Source organism: Zonotrichia albicollis, chromosome 4, assembly GCF_047830755.1.
Source record: "Zonotrichia albicollis isolate bZonAlb1 chromosome 4, bZonAlb1.hap1, whole genome shotgun sequence".
NCBI classification, from domain to species: Eukaryota; Metazoa; Chordata; class Aves; order Passeriformes; family Passerellidae; genus Zonotrichia; species Zonotrichia albicollis.
The window spans coordinates 8,439,019-8,459,610 of NC_133822.1; the positions used below are offsets into that span (position 1 = coordinate 8,439,019).

General features: G+C 47.0%; 1 protein-coding gene across 1 annotated transcript in view; it reads left to right on the top strand.

Moving 5' to 3' along the window:
* Positions 1–1,758: 1,758 nt before the first annotated feature.
* The window catches only part of ELAPOR2 (endosome-lysosome associated apoptosis and autophagy regulator family member 2), a 111,009-nt gene continuing 92,175 nt past the window's right edge, over positions 1,759–20,592 (top strand). The window contains exon 1 of the mRNA XM_005489289.4: positions 1,759–2,098. Within this exon, the coding sequence (XP_005489346.2) occupies positions 1,976–2,098 (123 nt within the window). The 5' untranslated portion in view covers positions 1,759–1,975. The remainder of the gene's footprint in view (positions 2,099–20,592) is intronic.

Sequence of the window (20,592 nt, forward strand, 5' to 3'; positions counted from 1 at the left end):
CTTGGGACCAATTTTGTGACCTACCCAGTGCAGAAGCACAAAACATAAAGCAGCAGCAGGGTTTCTCTTCTGTTTTCCACTTTTTCTGGAAAGATAATTTTATTTTTTTCATGTAACTGATTACACAAGGTGCTTTGTTTGGCATCCTGGTGAGCAGTGGGGCCTTTGATGGAAGCACCATAACCCACTTTCCTTCCTCCAGCTGGAGCTCAAATCAGAGCAAGGCTCTGTACAAGAACAAAGGGAAATTGCAAACCTGTCTCTGATAGCAGAGCATCACAGAGCTCCTTTCCTGACTGCTCCAGCAAGCGTCTCAAGTGACATAAAATGAGCAAATTGAACCATTTTTGTGTTAGCACACAGTCACAGCAATGACACCAGCCAGGGGTGGACAGAGAGCTCACATGATGCAAAGATCTGACTCTGCCCTTATACCTGCATCTCTTTTCATGAGGTGAATAGAAGCTGAGTCAAACCTGAATCATAGTGAGCAGGAACTGCAGTAAAATTACAGAAAAAAAAAAAAAGTCACTCCATGAATTGAAAGAAAAAGAAAAAAGGGCTATCTCTTGGAGTCTGAAAAGTGGATCAATAAGGACAGGAACATCTTGTGCCAACCATAGGAAGCCCTGTGCTGGGCTTTGCTAGTTAGAGAAGAGGAGGCAGAAAGGCAGACCCAGAAGGGAGCAGGAAAGTGAGCAGGGCCAACCCCAGATGCCAGAGAAGCAGAGGATGATCCGTGCCTGAGGCAGTCACACACTTCATTAGGAATGAGTAGTTGGACATTGCTGGGGAACAGGAGACAAAATTCGGACTGAAAGGCAAGCACCGAGGGAGAAACGTGCATAATTCTGGGGGATAAGAATAATTTGGGTCAGGCCATGAGTAAGCTGCTTTCCCATCTCGCTGAGCAGGTCCCTGCCCTGCTCTGGCCATGAGCTGAGTGGTGCAGGGCACATCCTGCCCGTGGGATTCCGCCTGGCCTGGGGGACACGGGGCATCCTTAGCGGTCCGAGCAGCGGGGAGGTGGGTGCAGGACACCGTACACTCCTAACCATCCTGGCTATCCTCTCAGCAGCCCTGGGAGGATGAATAGGTCAACCAAACACAAATACAAAAAAACCTAGATTTTCTTCCATCTCCTACCTAGGCTGAATAGCAATCATTATCATCTACAACCTTAAACTCACCCTCCTCAACTTCTACCTATATGCTGTAATAACTGTGACCGTTTTCCTCACCCTAAACACAATGAAAGTCCTAGAGCTATCTGCCCTAATAACTGCATGGACCAAAATTCTGTCACGACTCCTAAGCCTGCTCTTTCTCGCAGGACTCCCTCCCCTGATAGGATTCCTGCCCAAATGACTTATCCTTCAAGAACTGAGCAAGACATGGCCCCATCAGCCACACTTATCTCCCTCTTTTCCCTGCTAAGCCTGTTCTTTTCCCTTCGTCTGGCATACTACACAACAATTGCAAACCCCACGCCGCCTGGCGCTGCCAAGGACACGGGTGCCAGCAGCCAGGCGGGGGATGCAGGCCAGCATCCCAGGGCAGGGCTGGGGAAAGGGGGCATTCCATCCTGGAGCCTATCGACAGCAGAGGTGCCAGCGGGGGCTGCCGGCGCTGCCTGCGGGGGTTTTGGGGCTGGTGGGATGCAGCCGGAGGATGCTCCGCGCTCCCTTCGCCGCTCCGGGGCTGGACCAGCCTCGACAGCGTGCGCCTGCGCTGCCAGCCTTCCTCCCCCTCCCGCCGCTGCTCCTCCTCCTCCCCCCGCTGCCGGCCCCTCCTCCCGGCTCTCCGGTGCCGGCTGCCGGGGCCGGCGGGGCCGCGGTGCGCCGGAGCCCCGGGGTTATGCGCAGGGCCAGGGGCAGCCCGCGGCCGGGGCTCGCAGGTGTCCGGCAGGAGCGGGGGGCGCTGAGCCCCAGCAGCACCCCCGGCCCCGGGAAGGGCTGAGCGGGGGAGGAGGAGGATGATGATGATGCTGCTGCTGCTGAGGATGCGGCGGGCCGGAGGGTACCCGGGCAGCGCCTGGCTGTGCTGCTGGCTGCTGGGCTGGCAGGCGGCCGCCCTGCAGCTGCCGCCCTGCGAAGAGGTGAGATTTCCCGAGTGCTCTTTGGGTTTTCCCCATCCGTAAGGGCGAGTGGGGGGCACGCACCGGCTCGGGAGGAGGGTGGTGTCCCAGCCAGGGGGTATTCCTGGCTCCCCAGCGCTGTCCGGGGAATGGCAGAAGGGTCAGACCCACGGGGAAGGATCCTCTGCGGCCGAGCCCCCCGCATCACGAGCGGAGCCGCTCCTTGCCCGTCGGTCGCGATCCGCTCTCCCCACTCGCCTTGCCCGTGGTGATCCCTGCTCCTTTCAGTACATGGAAATAGCTGAGTCCCCCCTCCGAACGAAGGGGGCTCGGCTGGTCTCGCTGTTTTTCTAAATACCGTGTTGGATCAGCGCAAAGGTGGAGAGTAAGGGAGGGATGGTGTGTGATGTCCCGCCCGCCCGGTGCCAGCTCGGTGTGTCCGGGGCTGAGCCGGGCGTGTGGCATGGCGAGAGAAACTTTCTGGCTCTGTGCTGCTGTAGGAAGCCGAACCTGGCGGGAGCCGGTGTGTTCGGAGCGGGGACGCTCCGCACGGCTGTGCGGGATGCGGGGCCGGACAGGGATGCGCAGCCCCGGGTGATCCCTGAGGTTTCCCGGGGAAGGAACCTGGGCTTCATGAAGGTTTTTTCCAGGGTTTCCAGCCTTACTCCTACCTGCAGGGAAATCCTCTGTGCTGCTGTTAAAGAGCGAGTGGGTCTTTGCTGTGTTTTAAACCAGCAGTAGAGGTGGGGAGGCTGGGTATCACCATCCCAAACAGGTCTGGGTGGCCGGAGCTCTGCTCAGGCAAGCAGAAACCTGTGAGTGCATTAACAACGGTCTCCCCCTTCCTTCTAAATCCCTCCTATCTGAGGATGCTCTGGGACCAAGAGCTTCCCCACTTTACCTCTTGCAGTTGCACCGTTTAGCAAGAGCGAATTTGTGCGTTTTCAGAGTGGGCTCGGGTGGGTGACTGCAGCCAGAGGGGAGCACTTGGCTGATGAAGGATCCTGATCCATGCTTGGAGGTTATTGCAGCTTGGGACCTCCTTGGCTGGGGGTGCAGAAGACCTTTCTGTGGTGAAAGAGAGCATTTCTGACCTGGGGAATATTCTCTCTTTGCCTATGAAATTTCCTTGCTGTCTTCCAAGTGGCAGAGCTCAGCGCTAGCCTAGCGTGGGAAATCTTGCAGCAGGGAGAGGTGACGTCTGGCAAATCAGTGTCTGTTTTGGGCATGTTTCTCCTAAATGCTGATCATTCTCAGGGCATGTTTTTCCTAAATGTTAGTCATTCTCAGGAAGAGGAATTTATGCAGCCACCTGCTTTAAATTACCTATCTGCTTTTTCAGCTAGTGAAGGGAAACAGGTACTTGTAGAGCTGTTTTCATCCTAAAGTCTTTGCATCAAAAAATGAACCTTTGCAGATAGTTAAAGGTGAGAGCTGAACCTGTCCAGTGGTACCAAAAGTGTAGAGCTGGTATTTTGGGCATCTTGCACTGGGCTTTAGGTGTGCAAATTCTCTCTGGAGCCCCACTCCTGTACACCTGTGGATCTGGACCTGTTTGCTTTTGCTTTCTTTTCAGAGAGGCTGACAATGTGTTTTACTTGAGTTGAGTGCTCTTTGAAACAGAAACAGCCTCACTCACAGGGTTAAAAAGCTGTGTGTTGCTTGTGCTGGGGTGTGTGTCCCAGGAAATGTAATTACAAACATGCCTGGATGGAGACAGAGGGGAGGAAAAAAAGGGAGCTTACAAAGAACTAGGGTAGCAGATGAACTGCTTTACAAAAGGGAAGAACAGGAGTTAATTTTTTTTGTCTCAAAACGTTGCCATTTGTCCTAATTCAGTCCAATTTGAGTGACCTGGGTGTATTGCCATTAACAACCTGATGAGATTGATTTGGGCAGACTCAGACAGGGATGAAGTTGAGCCCTAAGAAAGCACAGCCTGTCAGAGGGTATTGCAGTCCTTAAAAGACTTGGTAAATGTCCTTTGTTTTACACCCAAAAGCTCTGAGAAGCACAAGGCTTAATGTACTGATGGTAGTTCATTTTCAATCTATAGGGGATCCTTCTTTAGCAGAACTTCCCCCACTCCTTCCTTGACTACTTGTTTTTGGTTCCCTCACTTATGACAAATACAGATATCTGCTGGTTTGTGAGATTTCTGTGCGGGCACAACATTTGGAGCAGTGGGATCTCTGGCTGTGCCTGAGGCTCTGTGGTGCTCTCATTACATAGATAGTAAAATAATAATGTCTAGCAATGTCACTTTCCAGAAACCTTTTTGTCATTGACTCCGTTGATCAGGGACTGTAGTAGTTGAGCACACTGGTTTTAGGAGGGGTGTGTTTGTGTGTTTGTGCTGCAAACCAAAGGTACAAGAAGCTTGAATGAATGCTCCTGGGAGTTTTTGGAGTAAATTGATACAGCCATGAGCTTCTGGCACAGCAGTGCTCAGTCCAGGCTGTGATGGTCATTCATCCATCCCTGGGCTCTCCAGTGCCAGCAGCAAATTTAAAGGAGATTTGTGCATCTCCAAGAGGTGGAGGCTGCCTCAGCTCAGAACCTGGGGAGAACCATCACTGTGCCCTGTGCCTCTGGTGACCTGGCAGTTCGGATTAGGGCAGTGGTAGAAGAAAAGTGCTTGGTGAATTCTTTCTGTTGTGCCAGTGATGATCAGGGTATACTCATGCAAATGTTTCATGTGTTGCATAAATTATGATTTTGAGTGGAATTGATGACACCCATGCTTTTCACTGCCATTAAATACACATTAAGCTGTTATCTTGGAAATGATGAGGTATTTATGCCAGTCCCCCTGCTGCTGCAGGGACAATGGTTGTTACATCTTATATTCCAGTGTTTTGTGCTTTTTCTTTTCTGAACTTTTCAACCTGAATGGGTCTTCTTCAGCCTCCCCTTAGAGATTCACCCAAATCTGAGCAGATTTTGCTTTTAGGACATTTGATACTCAGCCTAAATGGGTCTTTTCTTCATTTCCTCTTTCCCTGAGTTGCTTTTTGCAATAATAATAAAAAAATTGAACTCCCTGAGTGACTCTTCTCTTGATTCCCGTTCAGCCAAATTGCTTTCAAAGACAGATACAGAGTATCCTGCTGGCAAAGATGTTTTCTTTCATACTCCTGTGCAACTCTCAGTTATTATGCAGATTGAGAAGTGCCTTTGACATTGATAATAAATGTGATTCTGATGCATTGCATGGTTTACCTGCTGTTTTAGTAGACAGGTAAATTAAAGGGTAATGCTAAATGCTCTCTTTAATGGAATGTATTTTTGCACTAGTCTGCTAGAATCCTTATGGAAAAGACAAAAACAATACAAGAAATGTTCCTGGAAAATAAGAGTCTTATAAAATCACTTGAAGGCAAAGGCATCTTAAGAATAAAGGAGGAGCATGAAATTGAACTTCGGTCAAGTAAGGGAGATTTGGTGTGTTGAAAAAGTGCCAATTCTCATGAGGAGAAAAGGTTAAAAAATCGAGTATGCCTAAGCTAAGTGTGAAGTATTTTTAGTATGTTAGTATGTTAAATCAGGATATTAGGTACTGAGCTAAGCAGTGTGGGAAGCAAGGTGAAATTCTGTCTTTGTATGTAAAGGATGGAGAGGAGATGTGTCAGTCCTGGAAAGGTGTCACATAAGCCAGCATGTCTGTCACACATGGCAGGAGTGACAGGGATGTGCTGGCAGGAACCTGGATATCTGAAACACCTAAATATCTGAATATCTTGTGTTGTAAGTGAGCTGGACCTGCTTGGGAAGAGACTTGAAGTCATTGCAGGTGAAGCAGTTTGGGTGGGTGATTAAAAGGAAAAGGAAAGAATAAAACCTGTCAGAGGGTTGTGTGCCCTGTCATTAGCACTCAGGAACCGTGAATGCTGTGTTTGTTCTACAGCTGGTTAATGAGCGCACAGGGATCACAGCAGAGGGTGGGGCTGTCTTGGTGAGGAGGGAGTGACTTAACAGAGCAAAAAAAAGAAGAATTATCCCATGCATTAATGCATGGGATAGAGAAAATTAATGAGATGCAAATCTATGGGATAAGGTAGAAATAAAAATGACTTTTGTGCACTTGAAAGGCTAAATGTTTTTATTATTAAAAGGTAATAATTTTTTATTTTTATGTAACCATAGACAACCTTTGGGTTGATCAAATACAACTATTTGATTTGTGTTGGCTTTAAAATCTTTGAAGGCATTAGCTCATTTAGGAAGGAATTCTCCTTCTAAGTTGATTTCCTTGGTGCCCCTTATTGGTACCTTCGTCCATTTCTCTGAAGCATTTGCTGTTTTGGCAACAGAGCAGGTGCTACCTATACCAGCTTCTGGGATGATCCAATGTTGTATTCCCTAATTTCTAATCACCTTGAGAGATGTTAGACACAATCTATGAATGATTCAAAGTCAGCAGAAGAGGCTGTGGAAAGGTTCCTACACAGACCATTTTATTTCTTTCACGTCTTGCTACATGGATTTTGTCTTTGTGGGGGAAAGAGAAACGTACAGCTTCCATTTTCCATGGTGATGAAGGGTCATAAAGATGAGGAAAGAGGAGCAAAAACCAGGCTACAAAACTGCTGACAGTGAAGTCAATGGAGTGGAAACACGTGCACAAAAGGTGAGGAGACAGATGCTGAAACACAGGTACCACAGCAGAGAGCACAGGAGCAGAGCAAGGTGGGGGAAGCTCAGGGAGATTGGTGAGGTGTCAGAAATGAAAACCTGGCAAAGAAGACAGATGCTGGCATAAAAACTGGATAGTGAGCCATGGCTGTAATGATTCAAGGGTAAGAGATTTTGTCATAGTGGAAGCTGCTGTAACAGACCATAAACTCAAAACAGTAGTAGCCATTAAACCAACACAAGATTGCATTTCTTCCACCATCAAATATCACTGGATCATTCAGGGTGAGATTTATCATTTATAAAGAAGGCCATGATTTTATTTTTTCTTTTTCCTCATAGGCTGAGGCTGAGTGAGAATGGGAGCTGTGCTGGGACTCCTGACACATCCATGAATCGTGGAGTCGGGATTACCAGCTAGCCAGGGGCCAGGATGGGTTTTTGCAGGATTTGGGCTCTCAGCTGCCTCATCCAGGCCATGTTTTCCTCCAGGTGTTGGTTGGGAAGGCTTTGGCAGCACTGTGTGGTGCTTTATGCCAGGTGATGACCTGGGTCAGAAGTGCTGGAATCACTTGAAGGGAACCTTTTCCATGAGCCTGGGCGTGTGTCAGGGAAGGTGTTGGCAGGGCTCCCACAGACTGCAGTGACCTGGGGCAGAGCCAGGGGCTCCCAGACCTGCAGGGCTCAGCAGGGAATGCCATCACTGCAGGCTTCCCTGTGTCATAGGGCAGGTTGCTGTCAACGCCTGCTGAAGGAAGTAGTGAGCAGCAACTAAGTAGAAATAGAGAGATTAGAGGAGAACAGATGATGGTTGGTAAAAGGAAAAGCAGCCTTGAATGCCTCATGCTTGAGATAGGAAAGAAACCGTGTTTGGGAACAGGTCCCACATGTCTCCCAGATGGTGCCAAGGTTTTTCTAGGGGCTGCTGCTGTGAAGGTTCAGTGTTATTATCCTGTTATTATCCAGCATGGCCATATCTTCCCCAACTCTTACATCTACTAGGAAAAGAGTGTCCTGCTCACTAACCCTTGTTAATGCCTTGAGTCTTATCCTGGACCTGAAAATGTGTTTAGATTTTGATTGCTGGTACTGGAACATTTTGGTTTTCCGTCTTTTGAAAACAAACCTTCTGTTTTTGAAGGAGAGAAATGGATAACCCCCCCCCTTTTTTTTTTTTTTTAATTTTAACAACCATCTTTTAAAGCAAACAAACAAATGAAACCCTTTCAAGTACAAAACATTGTCTAAATCTCATAATGACCCTGTTTCACCAGTATTTTGATACTCTCTGTGATAAATAGTGCCAGACAGTAATCACTGTGCACTTGGGACATGGCTCAGAGCTGATTTAGGATGATCTAGGACGACGTGTGCAGCTGAGCTGCTGGCTCTGCTTTGTTGGTGCTGATGATTCTGTCACAGTGCTGAGTCAGAACTGATGCTGATTTGGCTGCAAACTCACCTGCCATAAGGAAAAAAAATCCTAAAAGAAGCCAAAAATAAAAGGGTGAGGGTTTAGCTGGGAGAGTGTCAGAGATTACTCAGTCAGGGTTTAGGTTCTGGGGTGATAGAAGTGATACAGGTGGCTTTGGGACCTACTCAGGGGCACAAGTCTGGTCTTCTTTGATGTCTAGAACATAAAGTTTTTGTGGAATAGATCTAGCCTGAATTTACACTGAGATAATAGCAAGGGGATTGTATTTTGTCATGTAGGAAGAAGAAAATGAGAGCTGTGTGTTAAAGGTGTGAAAGAACTGGATTGTTGCTCTCTGTTGTGCTTTGATTTAAGAGACACAAGTGCTGTCCCTGCAAGGAAAGGTATTTGCTGGCTGCAAGACATGTTTTCAATGAAAAAAATAATAGTTGAGATGATGGTGCATTCCCAACTGGAAAATTTCTTTGGCATTGAGTTTTTACTGCTACAAAGAGAAGACAAATCACTCATCCCATTGATATGGAATTAATCTTACTTGTTAGTGTTTTGTGGTCAAGAACACAACACACAACAGAGGTGATTTACGGTGACACTTGAAGACTATTGGAAAGTACCTACAAAAAGTCATAGGAACTGTTATCTGGTGGTGAAAATGCTGGGTAGCTCAAGTTTCATTTGGTTAGATTTTGTTCCACCTTAGAGGTACAAATATTTTCCAGGGATAATCCACAGGAAAGTGGCTCAGGGTGTTTGGGATTGGTTAAAAGGCTGTGCCCACCCTGCCAAGAACAGGAGTATAAGGAGAAGATATTCCTGCAAACAAGATGAGTAAGTCCATGAGTGTGGGCAGATCCCTGGCCCTCCTCTAGTTAGCAGGGCTGACCCAGTCAAAAGAGCTATTTTCTATATGATAATTACCAATGTGGGCTACTAGCGCTAATCTTATAATCCAATTTGTTGAAAAACCCCTGCTTTAGGGAGAGGGTGAACTTTCCCTCTGAGGGTGGAACTGACCTGAACATGCTCAGAGGTGTTTTTGATGTAATGAATATGGTCAGAAAATTGAAATGCATTAGATAACCAAGCCAGCGGGAGGAGAGATGAGGAGTGCAAAACCTGGAGATGCCATTAACATAATTGCTGCTGGCTTGATAAAACACAGGACACATTTAATAGTGGAGAAATCAGTGTCTATATTGATTGTACTGCCACAGAAAACTGAAGTGTACCAGGTGGTGACTGTAGCAGCAAACTGAAGGGTAAAGGTGATTTAGACCTGAGCTGTTGACTCTCTTCAAGTGTTAATTTCCCACGGTGTTTCCTGTGGTGTATGAAATCCTCCTGGTTTTGTACTTGCTCTCTGAAGTTTCTTAGAGGAAAGCCTTCACACAGGCTGGTGGTGTTTTATACATACAAGGGTGCTGCTGTGTCTTTGGAGAGATGTACAGCAGAAATGGATCCTGGCTGATTTTTCCCAGGCTTTTATATCCATGGCTCCCTCCTGCTGGCAGGTCAACAGTGCTGATCAAATGCTGCTTGTTTCTGCTTAAGCTGCTTTTTATCTCCAGCTCTGTGGCACCCTGAAGCAAATGAAGAAAAGAAAGATTTCCCAGGACAGTTCTTTTCTTCTCCATTCTGTTTGTTCTTATTTAATCCAATTTTTTAAAAAATTCAGACTTCTCTTGAAAGGCAAGCATGAGGGGCTGTAACCAGACTTTCTTTATGGCAGGGTTCATGCTTGCATGGGGGGACTGCGAGCTGATCATCTCAGGGATGCTGGGGCCAGGCTGCATGATGGAATTGGAGTGGGAAATGAGTCAGCTCATGATGCTGCACCTTCCTCACAAGCACCTGCCCTGCAGAGCTGCTGATGAGAAGCTTGTATTCCTTGTGATGAATGTCAAGTGTCCTGATTAGTGGGAGAGTATTGGAATATGTATCCCAATATAACCAGTTAGATGGTGCCTAGGCCAGTTCTGACCTTCGCTGCTGGGCCACAGGCAGCTCTGCGGTGTTATACCTCAAAGATACCTTGGCTGGCGGCAGAGTGCAGCGGGGCACAAGACAGGACTCCGTTCTCCTCAGGGGAGAGCTTCTGGCGATGGTGAAGAAAAGAAGGGAGCGGATTCTGCTAGAAGGTAGCCAGATGTTTATTCCATGAGTACAGATACGTCTGCACTGGGCCACTGCTGGTAACAGAATGGCGCCACATGGTCTCATTCACATTTTAAGCTCAGGACAGGGGAAGGGGAGGGGACAGGTGAGTCACCAACCAGGTGAAGGGGCAGGGTCTCAAGGTACTAGGGACACCTATCACACGACGCCTTGCTGGTATGTTAGCCTGATTGACAGGGCACACTCAGCGAGGGGCGAGGGGGAAGGGAGAAGGTAAAACAGGATATTGCAACACACCACAACATCTCCCCCTAGTTTTGTTTAAAAAGAAGAGGACTGTGTTTATGGTGCAGAATGATTCTACTGAGGCTTCTAGGTCATCCACTGGAGCACTGAGGGCTTCCAAATGGTAGACCTCAGGAGGGGGAGATGAGCTTGAGATTAACTTGAGAACCATGCGTCTGATTACTCCAAAAACAATGCTAAAAACTACAATAACTACAACTAAAATAAACAGCACTAAAATTACAGTTTTCAGAATAGATCCCAACCAGCCCGAGAGTCCCCAGCCATTGAAAAGTCCATTCAGCTCGTTGTCAGTTTCTCTGTTGATGTCTGAGAACCTTTATCGAGGTAGTCCATATGTGGTTTGGGCTGCAGTACTATGTAGGAGATTGCAGGTGGGATGATCACGAGTATGACGAGAAGCAGGCTCGGTCTCATGACATCTCGAGGCTATACACGAACAGTGGGATCTAAACTGGTACAAAAACTTGAGACAAACATATATTACAAACTATTCCAGATAGGAGGCTTAAATGGAATTTCCTCCAGAGAACGTGCGCGGCGTTTTCTTCTCCAGGCAGCGTGAGCAACCTGGGGTGCTTCTGCAGATTTCTCTGAGACTTTGGGAACATAGGGCTTTACCCATTTGGAAGGAACCCACCTTAAACCAGAGGGGGTGGACACACAGGCGTATCCATGTCCCCAAGTAACCAATTTGTAAGGTCCCACCATTTTCCAAGTCTCAGGGTCCTTTACTAAAACCGGAGGTTTTTCTTTCATCAACCTGTGACTGTTCCCCCCAAAGTGGCGTAGGATGGGTGGGTTCAGGCTGTCAAAAGAACAATTCAGAAAATTGATTGTGAATAGTGCCCTGGATAACCGAATGTGGGGAGGTTCTACCTTCAGAACCTGTTGTTGCTGGTCCAGGACCCTTTTAATATCACGGTGAGTTCTTTCTACAATAGCTTGACCTGTAGGGGAGTAGGGGATGCCAGTTTTATGCTCTACTCCCCATTGCTGCAGGAAGCTCCCGAATTCCTTGGATTTATAAGCAGGCCCATTATCAGTTTTCAACTCCTTGGGGATGCCCATGAAAGAAAAAGCCTGTAAGAGGTGCTTAATAGCATCAATAGATGATTCTCCTGTGTGGGCAGAAGCATAGACCGCTCCAGAAAAGGTATCTACACTAACATGAACATATTTCTGCCGTCCAAAAGCCTGTATGTGTGTTACATCTGTTTGCCACAGTTCACAACTGTTCAGTCCCCTTGGGTTTGCTCCCGTACTCACTGTAGGGAGTGCATGTTGTTGGCAATTTGGGCACGTGGCCACAATCGCTTTGGCCTGTTCTCGAGTGATGTTAAACTGGCGAACCAGGCCAGGTGCATTTTGGTGGAAAAGCTGGTGGCTGATTTTTGCCTGTTCAAAAACATTTGGGAGAGTGGCCATCACTGCAGGTGCAGCAAGAGCATCTGCCCTTCTGTTGCCTTCAGCGATAAACCCTGGCAAGTCAGTGTGTGACCTGACATGCATCACATAAAAGGGTTGCTCTCGGTGAGTGACTAACTTTACCAGTTTTGAGAGCAATTCAAAAAGTGCAATGTTAGATACATCTTGCAGTATTGCTTGATCTGCTCTGGATACTACTCCTGCCACGTATGCAGAGTCTGTAATCAGATTAAATGGTTCTGAGAACCTTTCAAAAGCCCTAACAACCGCAGCCAATTCAGCAACCTGAGGTGAACCTTCCACCTCAGCAATGTCCGTCTCCCACTGCTGGGTTTGAGGATCTTTCCAAGTCATAACAGACTTGTGTGACCTCCCGGACGCATCTGTAAAGACAGTTAGAGCCCTTTTTAAAGGTCTCCTACTTAGAGCAGTTCTTAATTTTAAAGTAAATTGAACATCTTGTTCAAACAATTTGCAAGCGGGCCGTGCTACCGAAAATTGTCCTGAGTAGGAATCCAGAGCAAACTGCAACACTTCATTTTCTTGAAACAATTGTTCCAGTATTTTCATAGTATTTTGACCTGATTTTAACTCAACTGGAATGTGAATGCACTTAAAATCACATCCTGCTAACTCCCTGATCCGGGTCCTTGCTTTCCGGATCAGTTCTGCTACCAGTTCCTGAGGCTTTGTCAGTCTCTTGGACCTTTTGTGACTGAGGAAAACCCATTCTATGATCAAGAGAGAGTCCCTCTGGTCCCGGTCCTTTTTTGGTGTGTCCTTTGCCTTAGGTGTTTGTTTTTCCTCCCACTGGAAAATAATTCCATGGAGGTGTGGCAACTTACCTAGGATGATAAATTTGAATGGCAGATCAGGCCGGCATCGGTGGGCCTGTCTTGTGGACATTGCAATCTGAACCTTTTCTAGAGCTTTCCGTGCCTCTGGGGTAAAAGACCTAGGAGCACCTGGGTCCTCTCCCCCTTTCAGTAAATTGAAAAGAGGGGCAAGGTCTTCATTAGTCAGACCAAGCCATGGTCTTACCCAATTCAAAGACCCACACAACTTGTGGACATCCGCAAGGGTCTTGATCCTTGGATTGATTTCTAGTTTTTGAGGAACAATGGTCCTATTTCTAATTTCTAAGCCCAAATACTTCCAAGGTGGCATCTTTTGAATTTTCTGTTCCTGGAGCTCGAACCCTGCAACAATCAATGCATCGATCGTTAGGTCAAGCGCATGTGTTAGTAAATCATCATTGGGGGCACACACAAGGATATCATCCATATAATGGTAGATGATGGCCTTCTCTGCGGCTGCACGAACTGGGGAAAGCAGGGAAGAGACATACCACTGGCAGATAGCTGGAGATACCTTTAGGCCCTGAGGAAGAACGGTCCAATGGTACCTTTTCATAGGAGCTTCTGAATTGATAGAAGGGACAGAGAATGCCAAACGCGGTGCATCGTCAGGGTGCAATGGGATTTGGAAAAAGCAATCTTTAATATCAATAACAGCTAATTTCCAATCTTGAGGAAGCATTGTTGGGGATGGCATACCAGGTTGGGGAGAACCCATATCTTCAATTACATTATTAATTTGTCGGAGGTCACAGAGGAGTCTCCACCTCTTTTTGTCAGCTTTTTGGATGACAAACACTGGAGAGTTCCATGGGGACATGGTCTCCACAATGTGGCCCTTTTTTAGTTGCTCTTCTACTAGTTCCTCAAGCACTTTTATTTTTTGTTTACTGAGTGGCCACTGTTTCACATCAACTGGTTCGTCTGTTTTCCACTTAAGTTTTTGGGTGGGGCGCTGTTGTTTAATGACTGCTGCACAAAAATGCTGTGGAGAGTCTGGAATATTAATTGTGACACCCCACTGGGCCATTAAATCTCTCCCTAACAAAGGTTCTGAATAATCTAACACAAATGGACGGATATTTGCCAATTGTCCGTTTGGACCCTCGAATTGAATAATGCTTTTGGATTGCCTTGCCAATTGCAGACCTCCTACACCTCGAAGGTGACCAGCAACATTTTGTAAAGGCCAGTGAGCTGGCCAGTCTTGTACTGGAATCACTGTGCAGTCTGCACCTGTGTCTACAAGCATCTCAATGCGTTTAGACTCCCCACCCCCACTGACATTGCACCACAATTTGGGTTTATCTGTCCCAATAACTTGGACCCGGGCGACTGTGGGCCCCTGTTTATCGACATTTTCAGGTAAAGATGGCACAGGGATAGCTTGAGCAACAATTTGTCCCTTGGGAAGAAACAGGGGTGGGTGGAAACAGTGCAGGCTGAGAACAAATTGCTTGGGATCTGATGTTGTTATTCCCGGAGCAATTTCGATCTCTTGTGGTGTGTTTTTGTCCCCAGTGATGATGTACTTACAACGAATTTGGTTCCAAGTACCCTTCTGTTCAGGATTTACAGAGACAATATGCCAGTCAGTGTCCTTCAGGTGGAGTGACTCTGTCAGCTGCAACCTGTAAGGCTCATTGACAGAAGATGCGGTTAATACAGAATCACTTAAATCATAACAAAGGTTATTTTGTTTCACTTTCAACAGTGGACTAGCAGACTTGGTCTTTGAAGCACCTGCTTCACTTACACAAATGTTAATATTATCGCGCGCTTGATTTGTTTTGCTACCCTTATTCTCTTGGCCTGCTCCTTTTATGTCTGCACGCCTGGCAGGCTGGCGCTTTATTCTTCGTTTTTTTGTTGTTGACCCCCAGGGAGGGCTTGCAGTTCTCCTCCCCTGCTATTTTTAAATTCATCAAATTCCCTTTTCAGGGGGCACTGGTTACTCCAGTGTCCTAGCTTATTACAAAGCAGGCATGGTTTAGTGGGCTCAACCATTGCCGGTCTCCGCTGCTGCCCAGGGTACTGCTGTGCTGAGGGAAAAGGTGAAGGGCTGGCAACAGCAACACGCTGAGGTGGTCTTGGCAGCAGCCTTGGTCTGGTGTCTTCAGCAACACTCATCAGAGGCACTTTCCTGTTACAGACTAGAAGCATATCTTTTAATGTAGGGGAAGGTTCCATAGGAAGGCTCAGGATTGCTGCTCGACACTGTTCATTTGCATTTGTAAACGCTATTTCTTCTAAAATTGCTTCCCTTGCATTTTCCTTTTTAACCTGTATTTCAATGGCTCTAGTTAGCCTTTCTACAAATTTCACAAAAGGCTCTGATGGTAGTTGTTTGATTTTACTATAGGGCTCAAAAGGCCCCTCAGGTTGGAGGGAAAAGAATGCTTTTTCAGCTGCTTCCTTTACTTTCTCGAGTGTTTCTGCAGGAATTGCAGCAGCTTGGACTGAGGGAGAAGACCATTGACCCTCACCACAGAGGTGGTCAATAGTAATGGGGTTACCATTGTTGTCTTTTGCTGTGTTTGGATCAGCCTGTAAGCTTGGGAGAGCATCTTTTAGCAGTTGTTTCAATGCTGATTCCCATAATTTGAATTCCGTGGATGTCATGAGACATGAAAAAATTTGTTTTAAATCATGTGGAACCACAACAGTTCTACTTAATTCAGAATTTAAAAGGCCACGGAAATATGGACTGTGTGCACCATATTCTTTATGAGATTTACAGATCTCTTTAATCAATTGTCGTCCAAAAGAACTCCAATTAGCAGTTGGGGCTGCTCCTGCTTGAGCTGCAGGCTGAAACGTAACAGGAGCCAGTGACAACATGGCACCATGCATTGGGTCTGCTGTCCCCTGCTCTGGATCTCTTGAATCAGAAGCATTGGGATCACAGCTACAGGTTTGGGGACAGGCAGTGGGTGTGTCCCCACCGTGGGAACCCGGGGAGGGGGCGGGGAAAGGGAGCCGGCAAGGGGCGGGGAAACCGTGGGAACAAGGGGCGGGGTCAAGGGGCTGGCAGGGGGCGGGGATACCGTGGGAACAAGGGGCGGGGTCAAGGGGCTGGCAGGGGGCGGGGATACCGTGGGAACAGAGGGCGGGGTCACCTGGTGACATCACGTCAGCGGCCGCCCCCTGGGAGGAGTAAAGGGGCGGAGCTGAGGGTACTGCAGGAAAGGCGGGGGGAGGGGGAAAGGTGTCACGAGGAACAGGAGGAGAGGGGGATGGGGATGGAATTTTGGAATGTTTAAGAGGATTTTGGGAAGAAGAAGACCAGGTTTGGGAAGATGCCACGTGGCACCCACCATCTTGTGCACCCCCTAGGGACTGGGGGCCATTTTGGACATCACTGCTCTCCGAAAAACTAACACGTGCTCGGGATTTTTTTGGGGAAAGAGGTTTAGGGGTTTTAGAGGGAGAGGGAGGAACAGGGAGAGCAGAGGCACATGGCTTTACATTTGGCTTTTTCTCCATTTCCTTTTGTTTGAGCAATGCTGTTCGAATTTGCAAACTCCAGAACACAAATTTAGCTGAGGGTAATTTGCCAGATTGTCCTAAGGTTATCAATTCATTCCCAACTTTATCCCAGAATTGAATATTGTGGATTTCTTCAGGGGAAATGTTTGGGAACTGCAGAAAAAGCCATCTTATAAACTGTTTCAATTTTCCTTTAGAGAATTTCACATTACTCTTGATTAAAATGCTAACAATATCATAATACACTCCCCTTTGTACAATGCTAAGTTTGGAACCCATGTTAAAAAGCAAAGTACTTAATCCCGCCTGACCAAAAACAAAGCTAAAATCAGCTACCAATTTCTAAAAAAACCACAGATAGAAAGCGATAACGAGCAGACAAAAGCTTCACAATGCAGCTGTATATACTGCTTTTAAAATTCCCGGGCAGCAGCAGCAGGGAGCTGGGACACGCCCTGCCGAGCCGAGGCAGAAACAAAGCCTCCCCCGCGGTGGAATGCAGCAGCCACTCCCCGTGGCAGCCGAAACCGGGACGCCCCCCCCCCCCCGCCGCCGCGTGTGCAGAGCACTCCCGACCCCCGCAGGTCCCCCGGCCACGTGGAAAGAGAGCCCCCCCCTCTCCCGCAAAGAGAAAGAGAAAGAAAATCTCCTAACACGTGTCTGAACACGCTGCTGAGCCGGGGGGGGAAGGGCAGAGAGCGATCCCGCTCCGGCGCGAATTCTAAAAAACAGTGAAACACGCAGCAGGAAAGCTAACACTAGAACGCTATGAATTCTTGTCTGTGGGGCTGCGCAGCCAAAATGCAAAGGCAAAAAGGAACAGAACTCGCGGCAGAGTCTGTTTTTGAGCTTCTGCTCTACCGAAAGCAGAGATACTCACGTGAAATGGAAGCTGTAGGCTGGGTACAGGCAGGTCTCCACCGGAAAAGGACCTCTCTCTGGGTGCAAGAGAGGCTGCCCTTTTCTTCCTCTGGAAAATCTGTTCACCACAATGAAGCAGGGCTTTCCAAAGGCGCCGAACAGTCCACGAAACTTTTTCTGGGAGTATTCCCAAAGTCTCTAGCTGGGAGTCTTGAAGCCAGGCTCCTTTCAGCTGGATGCACGGCTGGCAGAAGCTTCTCTGAGGAACTGCGAGTCCGTTTTCCGGCTCAGGGTCGAGCCCACCCAGGGACGCCAATGTATTGGAATATGTATCCCAATATAACCAGTTAGATGGTGCCTAGGCCAGTTCTGACCTTCGCTGCTGGGCCACAGGCAGCTCTGCGGTGTTATACCTCAAAGATACCTTGGCTGGCGGCAGAGTGCAGCGGGGCACAAGACAGGACTCCGTTCTCCTCAGGGGAGAGCTTCTGGCGATGGTGAAGAAAAGAAGGGAGCGGATTCTGCTAGAAGGTAGCCAGATGTTTATTCCATGAGTACAGATACGTCTGCACTGGGCCACTGCTGGTAACAGAATGGCGCCACATGGTCTCATTCACATTTTAAGCTCAGGACAGGGGAAGGGGAGGGGACAGGTGAGTCACCAACCAGGTGAAGGGGCAGGGTCTCAAGGTACTAGGGACACCTATCACACGACGCCTTGCTGGTATGTTAGCCTGATTGACAGGGCACACTCAGCGAGGGGCGAGGGGGAAGGGAGAAGGTAAAACAGGATATTGCAACACACCACAACAGGAGAGTGGCTCTGCCCTGGAGTTGCTCAAGTAACAGCTGAACCCATTCCAACTCTTTGCTTTTCCAGAAGATCTGACAGGATGACTGCCAATTAATGCCTGGTTTTGGTGCTGAATACAGGACACACATGTGCTCTGAATTCCCCTTTTTTAGCTAGAAGCCCACTGCTCTCTGTGTTAGCCTCTGCACAGTGAGGCAGTCGATCCAGAGGCATTTCTCCATCCTGCACCAAAGGAACACATCCTGTGGGAGTCAAACCATCCTTTCAGGGAGGCGCTGACCAGGTATCACAAACAGTTCAACACTGAGCCTGAACTGCTGCTGAAATAGCTGTGATCAATGATCACACTCCCATTCACCCCAGCTGGGAGGGGGCATAATGCCAAACCAAATCAATTCCCATATCTTTTTGTTTTGCAGTATTTTTAATAGCACTTAAAGCCAACTCTACTTAAATGTTTGCTGGCTCCTCTGAAAAGTCATTGCTTTGCAGTCAGTTCCAGCTTTTAAATTACAAAAAGTCCCAAACAAGCCAGCTGGTTTGCTGCATTGCTTATTGTGATACTGACCTGCAAATCTCTTGAACAGCTTTGCTAAACAAGGGAAAAAGATTTCCTTGAAGCCTTGTCATGTGCTCATGCAGGAATCACAGCTTTCATTGAAAAAGGTGGGAGAAAAGAAAAGTTAAGTTGGCTTCTCAGTATTGAAGAGTTGAAAATGTGAACTTTGAAAAACTGTAAAGTTAAATGAGGTGGAGCTAAGCTGCATAGTGTTTGAAGGTCCTGTGGCACTTAAATAGGTTATATGAATTTGATGGGGTGGAAGCAATGATGCCTGACTCAAGGTTTTGGGAGGCTTTATGTGACTGTTACTGAAAGTACAGTTTGATTAACAAACTTTGACTTGATTTAAATTTAGCATTTACACTGTAGATAGTCTGATGGGAAGAGCCAGTAGTGCCCCATTGGGCACACATGCTAGAAATAGGAATACATTACTGGGGCAATGACCTGCTCTCCACAGGCAGTCTCTAGCCTGCTGAACAGAACAGACCTGTGAAAAATGCGTATTTTATGACTGGCTTTTCAAAAATATGAAAATGAATATTATATGTGTTATGTTAGAAAGTTATGCTATATTAATTTTCTTAAGTAATGTGTTAAATATAGTTTTAGGTTATAACAAAATGTTAAAATAGAAACTATGCTATGGAAGATACTTTTTTTAAAGAAAGGACTCACAGTGAGATAGCAGTCACAGGACACCTGAATCTTTCAGAGAAAGAGAATTTATTGCTCTCTTATCAGAAGAAATAAACTTCTTCCTGCCTTGCTCAGTTCTGAAGACGCCCTTAATCTTAGGATTAAGAGGAAGAAGCTGACACTGGCCAGATAGAATCCTGTGTTTGAATGGAATTTATGCATCATGTATGAGGTGTATGAATATGCAACAGGTTATTATTTTTAAGGGTTAATCCTCTGTTTATGTGGGTCCTTTTTTGGGCTCATTTTGCCCAGAAAAGGCACCTGGCCATCTGTAACTCTTTGTTTCTATTGTCTCATATTGTCCTAACTCAAATTGTCCAAATTATTATTACTCTAATTATATTGCTATTTTTATAACCATTTTATTACTATTAAACTTTTAAAATTTTAAAAACAAGTGATTGGCATTTTTCACAGGCCCAAAGAGCTCTGGTCCCTGGGCTGTCAGTGTGTCCCTCTGACAGCTGGCCCAGCATGGGACACTGTAGTAGAAGCTCTTGATGAACTCTGGAAGCTGCAGTTGGGCAGTAAAGATGAGAGGAGGCAGTTTTGTCATGGGATGAGGATAACTGGGTACTTGTGAGATGTTAGGAAAGCACGTAGCACCCTCACTGTTCTCCAGGACAGCAGAAAATCAGCATGAAGAGACCTTGCTCCAGTGATCCATGCATAGTCCAAGCATGAGATCCTGATGGTGTGCAAGTAACCCAGGGCAGAACCAGCATTTCTACCATAAAAAGAACTTACCTTGCTTTTATTTGTACTAGTTGAGCACCTAGCTTGACCTAAGTATCTGGCAGAGACATTCACCATTAAAGATTAATATTTATCATCCTGAAAGTGATTTTTCTGCTGAATGTGCCCATTTTTTCCACTGGCTACAGAGGGATGCTGGCTTTTGCCAGGTAGATGCTCAGCTTTTCGTTACCTGAAGCACAATAAGGAGGCATCAGTGGCATCAGTCCCCACTGTGAGCTGCACTGGCTGTTACACAAGCCCCAAGGTCACTGTGCAGCACTCTGTAAGCTGCAGGGGAGAGGGTGCTTTGATAAGCTGGGACATCACAGCAGTGCAGCTAGGTCTCTGCAGTGACCTGATTATACTGGAGAAGGGATCTAAATCTCTGCCTCTGAACTGCTGAATTAGGAGGGAAACACAGCAGGAGCACAGTCTTGGTCCTTAGTTCTGGAGAGCTGTTTGTGAGCCAAGAGTTTTTATTGCTTTGCCTTGTAGCAGCTTCCTACCAAAGGTGCATTATCACACAGCAGAGTCCTTTCCTCTCCAGGAAATAATTAACATCAGGGTAAATTT